The following is a 14,743-nucleotide window of genomic DNA, read 5'->3' as shown; positions in this document are numbered from 1 at the left end:
TATTCTTCGTTTCGTTTTTTCGAGTGGAAATCGTGGCGCGTACGCGGATGATTCGGTATTCGGAGTTCGTCGAGTATGCCGAGAGTGGTGCGCCGTGGCCGCCACTGAATCACCGAATCTTTATCTACTACGATCCGAGGATACTGGCCGTAGAGTCGTAGTTTTAAAAATACCTCTCCGGCGGCCCGGTTTTCTCGGGGTTTGCAGGGTCTACCTAGCCGACAGACCGCAAAAACATTGACTAGCGCGGAGATATCCTCCACACGTTTCGATCCAACACGCGCATCGTCTTCAACCTCGTTTCCACCGGCTGTGTTCGACGCTTCGTTTTCTTTTTTTTGTTTCTTTCTTAGTCATCTTTCGCGAGGAAATTGGGATTTTACCAAACGGACGACGTATCAGCGAACGAACGCGCGCAAGCTCGTCAATGCAACGATGTTTAGTAATTGTTACGTGTGTCTCGTCGCGTACGTGTGATTTATATTTACGGTAAGGGTCGTAAACATTAATCGAAAGTCGTCGGTCAGACGTTGGCCAATACGGGGCCAATTCTGCGCATCGCCGTTAGTCGATTTCCCAAAATACAACCGTGATACGGGGACAAGGTCGTGATGGGTATCAAAGGCGATACGACCGAATGGAATTTATATTTCGCGCGTTCACGAGGCGGTGTTAACTGGGTCGTTTCTCGACCGGAAACGCCACCACCCTGTGCGCGCAATTGGAAACGAGCGGCTCGACTCGGTCTCGTCTATCTTGAAATATCGATGTAACGTAATCGAGCGTCACGACCGAGGACAGACGTCGTTCGTGACGAATGAATAATTTTTGCCCACCGTGAACGAGATATGTATATTTTCCATCTCGTAACACGAATAATATACATCCTTTTCCCGTGAAACGAATAAATACACTTCTCTCTCGATAAACGAATAAAATTGTATTTTTCCGCGTTCGGTTTATTTATCTAAGAGGTAAACGGACGTTGGGAGAGACGCATCTGTAATGGAAAAGAAATACAGTTATCCTTTTTCGCGCGATAAATCAATTTTTGCAACGAGCTCATTCGATGCACAGCTGTTCGAAGAACACGGGGTATCTCGACTCCCTCGATTAACGTGTTGGATCAGAATTGTTGTTCCCAAAGAGCGGGATACGTTCAAGATGCGTGTACGATGTATACTCGGAAACGATCGGAGCATCGAACGTGTCTTCGAAGACCTAATTCCGATCCAAGCCAACCCTAAGGAACGTCGTTCGATATAAAAAAGAAATATATATTTTTGTCTTGCGCTACTTTTCTCTAGAGAACTGTAAATATTTAAGCAACGAAAAGAATTTTAATGTATCTTTGATACTGAAAAGAATGCGTAGCCATGAAACGACACAAAAATGATAGGGAGAGCGTTTGATAAATTCTTTCTTACTTTCATCGACATTTAATCACGCGTGAAGCGATTTCATACGAATTGAATATTTCGTCGCAAAGTTACGAAAATCTAGAGTTTCGTTTTGGATCGGGTTGACCCGAACACAATACGAGAGTTCACCTAACTGGGTTAGGTTAATAACAGCCTGGTATAGCTCTACCACGCCTTTGCGTCGTAAATGTATATTTACATCTACTTCCACGGATCGCATTTTATTTAATTCCACGTTTCATATTCTAGACAACGATAAGGCAACCAAGTCCTCTTATCGTTATTATTCCTGTCTATTTATTTTAAAAATTATGGAAACAAGAAGATACGGTAAGATTCCGCAAAAATTTCAATTTATTCGATTCAAAAAAGAGACCCATTTGTATCTTCAAAAACGGTAACAGCGATCGAACGTGTTCGAACTTCTTACTTTCGTTCGTACGCATTTTGATCAATTATCGTTCGCAACGTAATAGATAACGCGGTACCGGTTCGCGTGTTCCCGATAACGCGATAAAAAAAAAATACCAAACAGAAATGTACAAAACTCTTCTCTCCTCTCGAAAAGTCAAGGTTGATCGCGAGCCGTTGAAAACGTTTCTCACAATACCGTGGTCGTTATCGTGGCAAATTCAACGTCCACCGGAAGTTCCACGTTCGCGCGATGCAAACTCGTAGCGTAAATTTAAACCGAGAAACCGAATCGCGCGATTAATCTCCGCGAAGCTATACCTCGACGTAACGCACGGTACGGTACGCGCGTTGAATGTTCCTTCTCGTCGTTGAACGTTAAAAAAAAAAACGAAATAGAACCGGAAAGAGGTAACCTCAAAGTGGCCGGATGGTTTCGAGATCGGAAATATTCGGTTACCCGTAGAAATTGTTCTCGTTCCGGGTAAATTTCGATTCCGCGCGAACCGTTCGCAGAAATCCCGCTAATTGTTCCGCGCGGTTTGCCCGGCGTGCCGTGAACGATGGACGTTCGTAACGGTTTGCGCGGGAAATAACGGCGACCGCGTTTTGAAAGTTCCGCGGTAACGTAATATCGGGAAAATTCCAGCCGGCCCTCCTATTCAGACCGAACGTGGCCGGGAACCGCGCGGCAAACAGAAGAAGAAGAGATTCGCGGCGAAATGCGTGCGCTCCTCGGACAGAGAGGAGCGTCGGGACGACGGGCGCCTTTATATTTAGAAGCCCGGGTCGCCGCCGTATAAGGTGGTGGTCCCTCGTGCAAAAGTTCTCGCGGTCGCTCGCTCGCTCTCTCTTTCCGCTATCTCCCGTTCCTTCTCGCCCTTTCTTCTTATCTGTGCATCGCTCGCGCGCACTGTACACGATCCCCTCTTATCCGTACAGTGCACCGCGCGACACTTTTACCACGTCGCGACGTTTTCTATTCGGTCGAGTGACTGACGCACGCCGGACGGACCACTTCGATGAGCACTTAGGGTTTTTTCAACCTAGTGCCCGATTCTACGAAATTAGAAACGTTGGAACGGGGTTTGCCAACGGGTACGATAACGAAGATATCGGTTTCTTCAATGTTCGTCGAATAACAATTCATTTTAGGGATTCAGTGTACAACGGTATCCGTGAGCGAAAGAAAAAAAGATGACGATGGCTTTTTCTCTCTTTCGATCGTGGACACCGACGACTATAGATTTGTACGTTCTCGGTTCATCGAGCCGATATTTATCGTTCGATCGATCTTTCTCTCGAGAAGAGCAATCTTGATCCGAAGTGTGGATTGAATTGTTTAGCGGTAGAGATTGCTCGTTAGGAAAATATACATTTGCGTTAGTTTCCATCGGGCGTTCGTTAATTGGGTAGACGTGATTTTTTGATTCTTTGCTTATTGTTCGAAAGATTGAAAAATATATGGATAAAATCGTTTCTGATCATTTTATCATCGATAGGACACTTTGTCGTTCGGGCGTTGGACAAAACACGTTCCTAAAATTTAACCGTCCGATTGGTTTCTTTAAAGGTGTAATCCGAATACTTTGCGCGCTAAACGAAGAAGAAAAGCTGAGATTGTGTGCAAGTTGGCGAGTGAAACGCGATCAAGTGTTTCCGTTCGGATTTTAAATAACGTTAACGTTCGTCGAACTCGCAACAGCAGGTGCAGATTAGTAATGTTACCGTTTCAAACAATGATATCACGAAACGTTAAATCGGTAAATAGAAGACGCAACCGAGGGTAAAGAGAACAGGAAAAACGTAGATTTTGCAAATGAAATTTACTGGCCAAATTGGCCGCTTCGCGATCTATAAAAAGCCGGTAATCGTATGAGATCACAATGTATCTTGGACAGACCTGCCGCGTGTCGTTGATTTATTTTTTGGAAAGGTTCCTGAAAATTTACCGCGAATTACCACTTTCACAATTAAAACCGCGATGGAAAAATTCCCATTCCCGAAATGGGAATGTTTCCTCCATCGAGGAAACATCGATGTGACAATATCGATATTCCAAACACTTAAAGAACTTGGTAGTAAATTTCCAAAGGCCGTAACTGATCTAATAGGAAGCGTCGATCGAGTCAAAAAATTCGATCGCTCGAAAACGGAAATTACTACTTAAAAAAGAAAAGTCAAAGATTGTTTACACAAAGTGGATGCCCCGTTGAACACCACCATCGACATTGGTTACGCGTAGCTACGGCTCTGCCAAATCGAGACGAGCAAACAGCGGAGGACACGCCGGCACACCGCGGTACACGCGTTGCCAACGAATATTTTCTCGTCCTGATCGACACTGTAAGTCGTCTCGAGACTTCCGCCAGACAGTTTTTTCCTCGACAATGTCCGTAGAATCCGATCCTGGGTAGAGTTTCTATCCTAGATGAAGAACTTTTCGTAAAAATACAAAATTAGTGCAGAGGAACTACACGTACTGGCACTTTTTTAAACGTCGATGTTAATTCATAACTATTCGGACCGAAAGACCAATTGGAACTTTCCAACATTTTTACTTTGCGCGTAATACCTAATTTTTGTCGAAAATCTTGCGTTTTTTTCCAAAATTCCTGTTTCTTTTTTATTCGTGGTACGGTAATTCGGCGCATTCTTGTTTGGGGAGTGTGGTTCTGCAAGGATTGCGTACTGGTTATTGAAAGGTTGAAAAAAGTTTCAATTTGTCGATGAAATCAACGGACGAAAAGTTGTGTTAACCGTATGACGGAGTGATGAAAAAAAATCTCTTTACATCTGAAGAGACACAGACACGACGGAGTGAATTTTAAAGTACTTGCACACGATGACGAAAATGTTACTTATCGCTCGTTTTCGTTTTCAGGCTCAGAAGATCGAGGAACGCCGGAAAGCGCGAAAACCTCCGAGGAAGAGACCACCCCTCCACCCAAAACCAACCCCTACGCAAAGCAGCGTGTCGACCAAAAGATTGCATTTCAGGAATACATCGATTATATAAAGAATTTCAAAGGTGTCGAGGTAAGTCGAAAGCGATCAATTACGATTTCGACGATAGAAAACGAAAGTTTTCCGAATATGGGAACGCGGCCAACGAGGAAGCAACTCGGTGGCTACTTTTTTTATACACAAATCTATATAAACTTTTTAGAGCCTCGAAAAACATCGAACGTCTATTCCTGGTTTTGCCAATGAATGATGGTTTAACGAACGGTTTGGAATTTCAAAGTTTCAAGATACTTTCAGTTCCATTTTGCTGAAATATTTTCCTACAATTTTGTAACAATAATTCATAGATTTTTCTGTTCCTCACTTTTATATCCCTGAAAGTTACGTTCAGAGTATAAAGGATTGAAAGATAATCGTGCGGATATCGAAGTGGGCGAGTTAGTGGTCGCGAGGGTTGTGTGTTTGTTCGTGCATGGGGATGAGAAACCTTAAGAATGATCACTGTCTGGCCAGAAGGGTGTAATCGATTACATCGCGTTCTTAGAGAAGATAAGTTCTGCTCGAGAGAGTCTCGGAAGAGTTTAGCAGGTGTGAAAATTCCATTAGAGAGTTTAAGGTTTAAATAAAGTGCACGAGAATTGGAAAAGATTAAAAGTAAAGTTTGAAAAAGTATTGGAGTCGTTACTCGGGGTAATTATAGAGATTAATTAAAGCAACATCTACCTCGATGTGCCTATCGATCGAATAATTGATTTTTCTTTTCTTTTTTTTTTTTGTTCAAGTATTCGATATGATCGAAGCTTTCCAGGACGTCACTACGAATCCAGAGAGTCTCTTGAAGTAAGCGAATCAAGGAAAGCTACTGCGGTTTATGGCCGACATGGCTTGGGGTCTCGATACATTTTTTGCTTAACTGGCGACATAAAGCTCCTGATGCCTCGACTACCGAAGGTTCAACAGAGCCGACTGCTGAAAACCCACCACCGCAAACACAGGGCGACGAACTTGATTAAATGACTATGTTCGTTCGCGAAATTCCTTCTCCCCTTATCTCTCTATAACGATACAGCGCTTCTGGTCTCCTTATACCGAAACGATTCATACTCAGAGCCGTGTACTTCGGAGTCTAGTTGCTACTATTTTTATTCGAAATAAACCACGTATATTCGGAAAAGGATCAGTTCCAGAATGTTCCGTACAATTCCAGAGAAATTTAGAATTTCCTACGATCGTTCACATCCTTTTAGACATGTAAACCAATTCGATCTTCTTTTTATTTTTTTTTTTATTTTGTTGACTTTACTTAAGAAATAAAGAGAACGGATCGACGTTTTTTATTCGACTGTCTCGTCGGCCCAACTGTGTCGTTTTGGACACAAAAAAAGAAGATGTTGGAATGGTGTGATCTGCACGGAATGAAACGGAACATAGAACTACGCGAAAACAATGTAATTGTAAAAGTTCCACGATAGTGTCAGAACGATAATCATATTTTAAATATATGGAGTATATCGAAACTTGTTACTAAACAATTCTCCAGCTATAATTCCTAAAAACTAATCGATCAAGGTATCCGTCGTCGTTTTTCGATTAACGAAATAGTCTCTCTATGTTTCTGTTCATTCTTTTTAAACGAAATATTCATTTACATCGAAGAGAAGGAATCGCTCTGACTTTTCTGGTACATTTCTTTCTTTTTAATTTTTTTTAATTTTCTTTAATCGCTTATTGTACGATATTAATGCATTATCGAATAGATGATACTAGAGTTTTGTGTTTATTGTATTCTTTTCTTTAAATTCGTTTTGTAAGTGTTAAACATATTCTCGCTACTTACAAACGACTGCTATGTAATAAAGCGTTCGTTTTCTAACGAAATATTTCATTGTTTCCTTTTTTTTTTTTATTACTTAATATTACATTTACTGTACGTTACCGCCTACGCTAAGCGTTTCACGCGACACTTTGTTCACTTTGTTCGAAGAAAAATAATACTCGATGCGTTGATTGAAAATAAATACGCTCTCGCGCGATACATTGTGGCATGTCAATCCTTAAATAATTTTCCAATGTTGAATGCAAAATACATAATATATACGAAAATAGTTATCGATGTGAAATGTACCGATAGATCTTCGCTGATCGGTGAAAATAGATTCGTATTCGATAGAACACGATACGGATAGTGCGAGTTGGTGTGTACTCGACAAATGATATAGTGCTTCGAATATGTTTGTTTAAATGTAACCGCCATGCTATATACCGCGAGTTCAATGAATACATCGTACAGTTCTGTATAAATATTCAAACTTCTTATTTACCAGAACAATCGTAATAAATATATACAAGATGATTATCCAGGAATCGCATACGTATGAATTTAAAAGGAAAAAGAAAAAACAAAGTGAGTTGCATCGTCGCACATCTGTATCCGATTTGAGAAGGTAACGCAACCTCGATGGCTAAATAGTAAGGTACTATTTGCATACTGAACGACTTGCACAAATAAATAAATTCTTACACGTAAGTCCTTATAAACAATAATATTGCACGTGAAATCGAAAGGTACTGCACTCTTAGGGGTAATCGTTACTCGCTTTGATACACAATGGAATTACAGTCGAACCGAAGAAACAATCGACTCGGTTTGTCTGGGAAAGTTCCACGATACTTTCCCATTCTGTCTTGTTTCTACTGTCCCTGATAAATTTAATATACAGTACAGTAGAATCACGATAATTATAGGAAAAGGAGAGTGAACGTTTCTGTAAATATCGAAATTTATGCAATGACAGAACATAAATTTCGAGATGACAACCAAACAAATAAAAAAAGGCTTCCATGAGTGAAACTGAATTCCGAACGGCTAGTTCACTCGAAAGCTTTCGCTAATCGCGATACGTTCAATTCCATCGCTACTTGTAACTTGGTCAATTCCATCGCTACTTGCGAATTGTTCAATTCCATCTCTACTCGCGATACGCTCGATCCTATCGCTACTTGTCGCTCGAAAAAAATAGGGACATTCCTAAGTCTATCGCCTCTTCGTTCCGACTTCGTTCCGGTTAAATAATCTCTCGTCGTTACTGTCTTTCGGTGAACGAAACGAATAGCCAGCCGGTTCCAAAATCCTCGAGAAGATCCATGCTTCCTGTTACAGCAACCCAGGGGGGGGGGGGGGGGGCGTCGTATTTTTCTTTTTTCTCTATTTTTTTCGGCGTGCTACGTTCTTCTGATTTTGAGCATGTGCAAGTTCGGATGCCATGGCACTTTCCTGAAAGTCGACGTGTTCGTCTCATCAGGTGATTGAACCTCCTCCTTGCTGCTGGCTTCGGCTGCCGACGCGTCCTGCAACCTCAGTCCAGCGATACCCGTATCGAAGCTGATCATTCTACGATGTCGTTTCGTCTCTCGATCGCCGGTGTTCCAGTTTCTTGTACCCGGATCACTGACCACACGACGGTGCCTCCTGTGATGATGACGACGACGATGATGATGATGATGGTGGTGGTGATGGTGATGGTGATGGTGGTGACGTTGCGGTTGCCTTCCGGGCGACAGTACCGCGTGGTCCATGCACTGCGTCCGCATCGTCGCCAGAAGAAACAAAGGATTCGTGTCGAAGTAGAGCCGATTGTCCACGAAAGGAACGAAACGCAACGAGTCCATTATCAACGAACTCGGATAGAACGATCTCTTTGGGGTTCCTTGGATCGTGGAGCACCATTCGCTGTCCTGCCGCAGGTTGATCTTCACCTTCCTGCCGCGATAAGAGTGATGCGATCCCGGCAGCTGTCTACGAAGCGAATCGATCGTTTCATTCGTCGCAACAACCACGAGAAGAAGTCCTAACACGGTCCATAAGTTCTCGAGTACTTCGTCGTTCAGAACGTCTTTAATCCTTCGACCACGATCGGCGTCTATAGGTCGTCCGCTTGTGGGAAACGCCCGTGAACGTTCCGCGTGTATGTACATTCAATACGCGAGATCCTCTGCACATAGCGCGCGTTTCGCGACGAAGTCGCTAGTCAAAGAATTAGACGGCGTGGATCCAACGGAGGAATTCTTAGACATCTACAGGACGAGTCTAGTAACTGGACCAGGTTGTATCTCTGTTCTTAGGAAAGTATTCATTTTCTCAAAATAGCATCCTAATTCTTTCGTACAAGGAATCTCCGCAAAAAATAAATAATCGGGTTCTATTTTAAAAGAGTGCAATTGCACGTTACACGTACGTTCGTACATTTGAATATATTTATAGTAAAAGAATGAAAAATCCTACAATTTGAAATGCGTCTCGCTCCGTGCAATTATTGAAATCGAATATTCGAGTATAGAAAAAAAAAAAAAACGTTGTTCGACGTTCGCTGCTACAAAGTAGACTGACAACACGAAGGAACACGCGACCACCGATCGAACGGGTGATTGATCGTTACTTTTCCTCGTAGAAAGATTTCCGAAAAGTACGCGGGAACTTATGGACCGACTCGATGGGTGACAGATTGTAACGAACCTAGAGGAACATGGGTACGACGTTCTGTGTCGTCAGTTGAGCGGATGCTCTCCCCTTGGCATTCTATAACACTTGTTCCACGCTTCCAGGAGCAGCACGCAGCTGTGGAACCGATAGAAGATCAACAACGGAAGACCGATCCTGGATATCACGCCCCAGGCGAGCACACCGAAGAATCTTAGTTGGAGCTCCTGCGAGATCCAGTTCTGCGTGATCACGGTGTCGAATGCCCACAGGACCGAGTTGCTGAACAACAGGAACGTGATCACCTGACGGGCAGGTTTCGCTATTATTTGGAAACGAGTGATGCAGGATCGTTTCAACGCCTCCGCGATCAGAGTGCTCTGAGCGAACGACTGGATCAGTTGCAATATAGATGCCGTCAGCAGCATGATGTGTCTTCCGCGGGTCTCGTCGGGTTCGTCCTCCAGTATAGCCAACGAACAGGCGGATACCACGATCGTGAACACCGAGTAGAGTTGAACCCCGAATAGCGCCACGTTCGACAACAAACTGTCCAACGTGGCCGGTCCTCTCGTCACCACGGACATCTGACGGACCTGAACGAGTCCACTGGCGGTCATCAGACTGCTCAACGTCAAGATACTGATCAGAGTACCGCACGTCAACCAGGACAGCGTGGTCGACGGAAAGTGTTCGTCCTCCCTCACGACGAGGAATATCAGGATGACCACTATGCCGGCCACCATGCATAGTATACCGAGGAATAAACCTTTACTGGAGCCATCGCATCCGACCTTGGTGTGACTCGTCAGATCCTTGCTCCCGTGAAACTTTTGTTTGTGGGACAACCGGTTGCGCCCAACGTTCTGGCCCATCACGAAAGTGACTGCAGCAGCGATCAAACTGAAATCGAACGATTGTACGAATTCAACGAAATAACGAACGATTATTCGGACACGTACCTGAATTGCACGATGAACGGGTAAAGGAATGGCATGCTGGACGTCCACAACTGTCCCAAAGTGTTCGTGTTGAGACATTCTTGCAGAGCGATCACCTGAGAGATCTGTTCGTTCGAGATCGGTTGGTACGGTTGGAAGCCGCTTTTGTCCAATACAGAACGATCTAGATGGTGAAGAACACGAAGGTGTGTTACTCTGTCGTGGATATCGTGGTCGAAGTCAAACTCAATTGGCCGTTTAAAGTCGTGTCCATCGTGAATCGTGTTTGACGAGACACCTACTATCGATGGTGTTCGTGGAAACACGAGAGATAGAAAACTTTGCGCGAATTTCTGTCCTGTTTACTTGTCGTATTCTTAGCGAGCACATTAAGGTATTGTTTAAAGGAACTGCCAGATGGAATTTAACGAACATTCAGAATATATCTATGCAAAACGCATTGTCTCTCTCTTGCATGGAATGCCTCGAATATAGAAGGTCACGAAGACCTCTTCGAAACTCTGACTAATTCGTTTAGATATCGTTCTAAATTCGTTTCAGAAGTTACTTAAATGCAAAAACTGATAAATAAAATTTGAGGAGCAAAGGCCAGCAGCAGCCATACCGTTATCCAAAAATGTGTCCGTAGCGAAACACTCGAACCTTTTTGGCTTAAAATTCTCTACATTTGTATCGTAATAACAGAGACAGAGTGTCGAAATTTCTGGAGCTTATGTTGGAACGAATATTGTCCGATAGCAGAGATCATACATTTACAAGTTTGCAAGAACGGAATTGTATAGTAACGAGGATAGCTTCTCAACAACCTCGAACGGTCAATTAATTTTGATCCAACTGGTTTTTCCACAGCGCTCAAGAACAAACCCATTAGATCCCTGGAGTGCCTTATCAGAGATTCCGGAAATCCTCGAAGATTCAACGGAGAGGCAGAATTATGCAGACCTCGTTGCGCCAGATGAACAAAATACGTCCATTCCTGGGCAGAGTCCCAGATTACCATTCGGATCCAAACAGCAATGTTCGTGGCAGCCAAATGGATGAACCCAAACCTCGCTGCTAAACCGAATCTTTCTACAAGGACCTAAAAACGATACGTAATTGTTCGATCGATTGCAATCCCCGTTTAATCGCAAGGGTACGAGCAAAAAGTTTCTCTTATCTTATCGAAAAACGTTCGTCGAATTTGAATATACTTGAAAATTAATCTTAATCTCTAACGTAATATTATAAGTTTATCGGTACTAAAGTAAAAATTGCTCCAGATTCGAGCCGAAGCCAGATCAACTTCTTCGGTGAACATTATACCAGCTAATTAAGATTGGACAAAAGTTTTCCAACATCTCTCGACAAGATATTTCACTCGATGTCCAATCGAGATCCACTTACCTGTGAGTTGACGAAGAGGAAATGCATCTGCAGAAACGTGAACAGTCCGTGGAGAACCGGATGAACGAAGACCACATCGCTCAAACACTCGGCACCCTGCATCATCGAGTGCATTGCCATCTCCAAACCGTTGAAGACGAGGGTCGCCAAACCGAAGACTGCGGGAACGTATGAAATTTTCAATGGCGCTCTCCCACGAGGTTTTAATGGGGGATTGTATCGTTGTAAAAGAACTCACGGAGCGCGCCGACCCGAATGTAGAAACTCGTTGGTGCTGTTCTGGATCGCGAAATATGGGCGCGCTTCAACGATCCAAACCTGGTCAAAGACGCGCCACCGAGTTCCGCGTCGTCAATGCCGGTAGCACCGGTACCAAGGCTTCCGCAACTGTCCACCAATACCCATATATAGATACTGATGATCACCGCTATGCTTCCCACGTACAGATACATCAGGAACACGCCCTGAAGAGCGACACAGTATTACGGGACGCGGGGTGCATCGAATACCAACGGATGTGCAGGATATTTGGTGGCCATTACAACTCGTCATTTTTTTTTTTATAAATAGTTTAAACAGTTGGGAAGAAGAAAAAATACATGTACAATGTACAGTCTTCTACGACGAACACGACATCGTAAATAGACTTTTTATATTCGCGATATTTTCCGAGACACGAAGGTGAACTTCAATTTTTGTTCAACGGAACGTTTGTCGAAACGAATTCATTCGCTGTACAATGGCCTAGGAGGTCGTAGAAGGTTAGAAATGAAAGAAATATTTTAAATTGCGTTTGTAAGAGATTCTTTATTAAGAAGATTACTCGATAAGAATAAAAACAGATGCCAATAATGTGATAGTAAATGGCTAAGAAACGATCACGCAAGAAGAAACATTCGTAAACGTGTTCAAAATATTTCTTTCATTTTTGATTTTGTACAATCTTGAAGGTCACTGTACAGCACACGGATGAATTTGTTCTGACGTGCGTATTCGTACGGCGTACAAAAATATATTATTCTTTTATTAAAAAACCGAGGTTCGTCGAAGTAGACTGTAAAATTTCCTCTTTCTTTTTAATATTCACCATTTACGAGAAAATTGGTCCCCAGTAATACCATAAACACTTTGTAAAAAGCGGACCGTGAACAGGTCGCACATCTTTCACAATTGACGATGGAAAAAGGTCGTAGAGGAAAAAGTTGACCGGTATAGTAATGTCCAACTTTCTGCAATGTCACGTTTCTCGCAGGTGCAAGAGCAAATTCGTCGTACTTTTTCAATAAAAATGTACGTTGTGACGTTATAAGTTATCCGAAAGATAAAATGTACTCGTAGACGATTGAAAAAAAAACCGAGTAACATGATATAAATAATTGCTTAATTGTAAACAGTGGTCGCCTTGATAAAAGTTAACGAAATTACACGACGATGGATTCGATCACAATTATCCGCATACTTCCAGTCGTTACTCGTTAAACGATAAGAAAGTATAATATCCCGATACAAAAAGGGGGATAGTATATTTTTTGTCAAACTTGACCTCGAAACTTCTTCAACGCCTCTAACTACAAAATAATCGTCTCCATCGTGCAGCATCCCTCTCTGAATAAAATCTACTCTTACGTATTCTCGATTTTTGGAAATTCTCGTGTCGAATAGTTCGTAAGAAACCCTGTATATAGTATTCACAGCTTGTTCGCCAGATTTCGTGTATCGCTCTTGCAACTCGACGATCGTCGAGTTAAGCGCCCGAACGACGCGCAAGACTACGAAATAAATTTTCTTCGTTTCGTAACGAATGTAATCGTTCTCGTGGACAAAGGATAAAGTTCACGACGAAAAGAAGGTGTCCAAAATTACAAAGGAGCCGACAGATTGACTCTATTAACGGATAAAGTACGGTTCCAGATCCGCAGCAATTCTCGTGAAGCCGCAACGTCCGAGAAATGCACAGCCTGACGAGTTCATCGTGCTCTGAAGTACTCTTGATGACGGTCCGGCCGCGTACAGGCCGGCGTCGCTGCTTCGTTCCTCGTGGTTACTGTTACCGTAACCCATCGGCATCTCAATTCAACCCGATCCATAATTTACTCGAAAAATAGACGCCGTGAATCTAGCCGGATTGAATCGTGTGTAATTACGGAATGCCGTTCGATTCGAAACGAACCGGGATACCGACAGCTGTTTGCTTCTTCGTCCTCAATCGAGCCACGGTGATCGCCCGCGACAACCCTGATACACCACTGTCTTTCGCAGAACGATGGTAATTACGTTCGTGGCCAGATGACGCTGAATGGATCGGTTCTTAAGAGTCTTTTGCCGAGGACACCAACTGCTGTGGACGCCGGTCGCTCGTTGCTCCAAAGTCTTTACATTCCTTTGTTGCGTTCGCGAGCCACAACTGGTAGTTAAAGATTTGTTTGTTTTATCCTGTCCGTCCGTTTGATTAATTTATCAATGACTTTTGTAGTATGAATTTTTCATTCCTTTTCAGTCTGTCGCGTCCATTCGAACGATGCGCTCGCGATCATCCGTTTCTCGTTAGTGCAACGATCTCTAAGAACGCTTGAAGCGTGTATTAACAACTTTCTAAGACTTCTTTCGTTATTTTCAGTCTGTCGCGCCCATTCGATCGTGATTGTTCGTATCTCGTTAAAGTAACGGTCTTTCGAACTCTTTTGAACTTGTATCAATAATTTTGTAACAGTTCATCGTTTTCAGGCTGTCGCGCCCATTCGATCGTGATTGTTCGTTTCTCGTTAAAGTAACGGACTCTACGATTTTTTGAAACGTGTATTAACAATTTTGTAACACTTTTTCCATCATTTTTCAGTCCGTCGAACGAAATAGTCGTAATCATCAATAGAGAGAGAGAGAGAGAGAGAGAGAGAGAGAGAGAGAGAGAGAGATGTTATGTAAATTATCCACGTTTTTCTACGTTCCAAATTTTCCCTTATGTCCCTCTTCTGACTCGTTGGTTCGTATTAGGTTGTTCGGGAAGTAATTTCGTTTTCCAAAATGGAGAATATGCAATTTAATAAAATGTTTATACACTGTAAAAAACTCGTGTTTCATTTTCACAAAAAAAAAAAAAAAAACGAAATGACTTTCCGAAC

The 14,743-nt window shown here is 42.8% G+C and overlaps 1 protein-coding gene across 2 annotated transcripts in view; it reads right to left on the bottom strand.

Moving 5' to 3' along the window:
• Positions 1-8,458: 8,458 nt before the first annotated feature.
• LOC143152889 (proton channel OtopLc) overlaps positions 8,459-14,743 on the bottom strand; it is a 36,896-nt gene continuing 30,611 nt past the window's right edge. For both annotated transcript variants that reach the window (XM_076323484.1, XM_076323486.1), the window contains exons 4-9: positions 11,863-12,088; positions 11,625-11,782; positions 11,103-11,319; positions 10,239-10,401; positions 9,313-10,179; positions 8,459-8,595 (exon numbers count right to left, since the gene is read on the bottom strand). In XM_076323484.1, the coding sequence (XP_076179599.1) occupies positions 9,345-10,179; positions 10,239-10,401; positions 11,103-11,319; positions 11,625-11,782; positions 11,863-12,088 (1,599 nt within the window). In that variant the 3' untranslated portion in view covers positions 8,459-8,595; positions 9,313-9,344. The remainder of the gene's footprint in view (positions 8,596-9,312; positions 10,180-10,238; positions 10,402-11,102; positions 11,320-11,624; positions 11,783-11,862; positions 12,089-14,743) is intronic.

Source organism: Ptiloglossa arizonensis, chromosome 11 (genome assembly GCF_051014685.1).
Source record: "Ptiloglossa arizonensis isolate GNS036 chromosome 11, iyPtiAriz1_principal, whole genome shotgun sequence".
NCBI classification, from domain to species: Eukaryota; Metazoa; Arthropoda; class Insecta; order Hymenoptera; family Colletidae; genus Ptiloglossa; species Ptiloglossa arizonensis.
The sequence above is the reverse complement of the archived record's forward strand: the minus strand, read 5'-3'. Positions and strand labels throughout refer to the sequence as shown.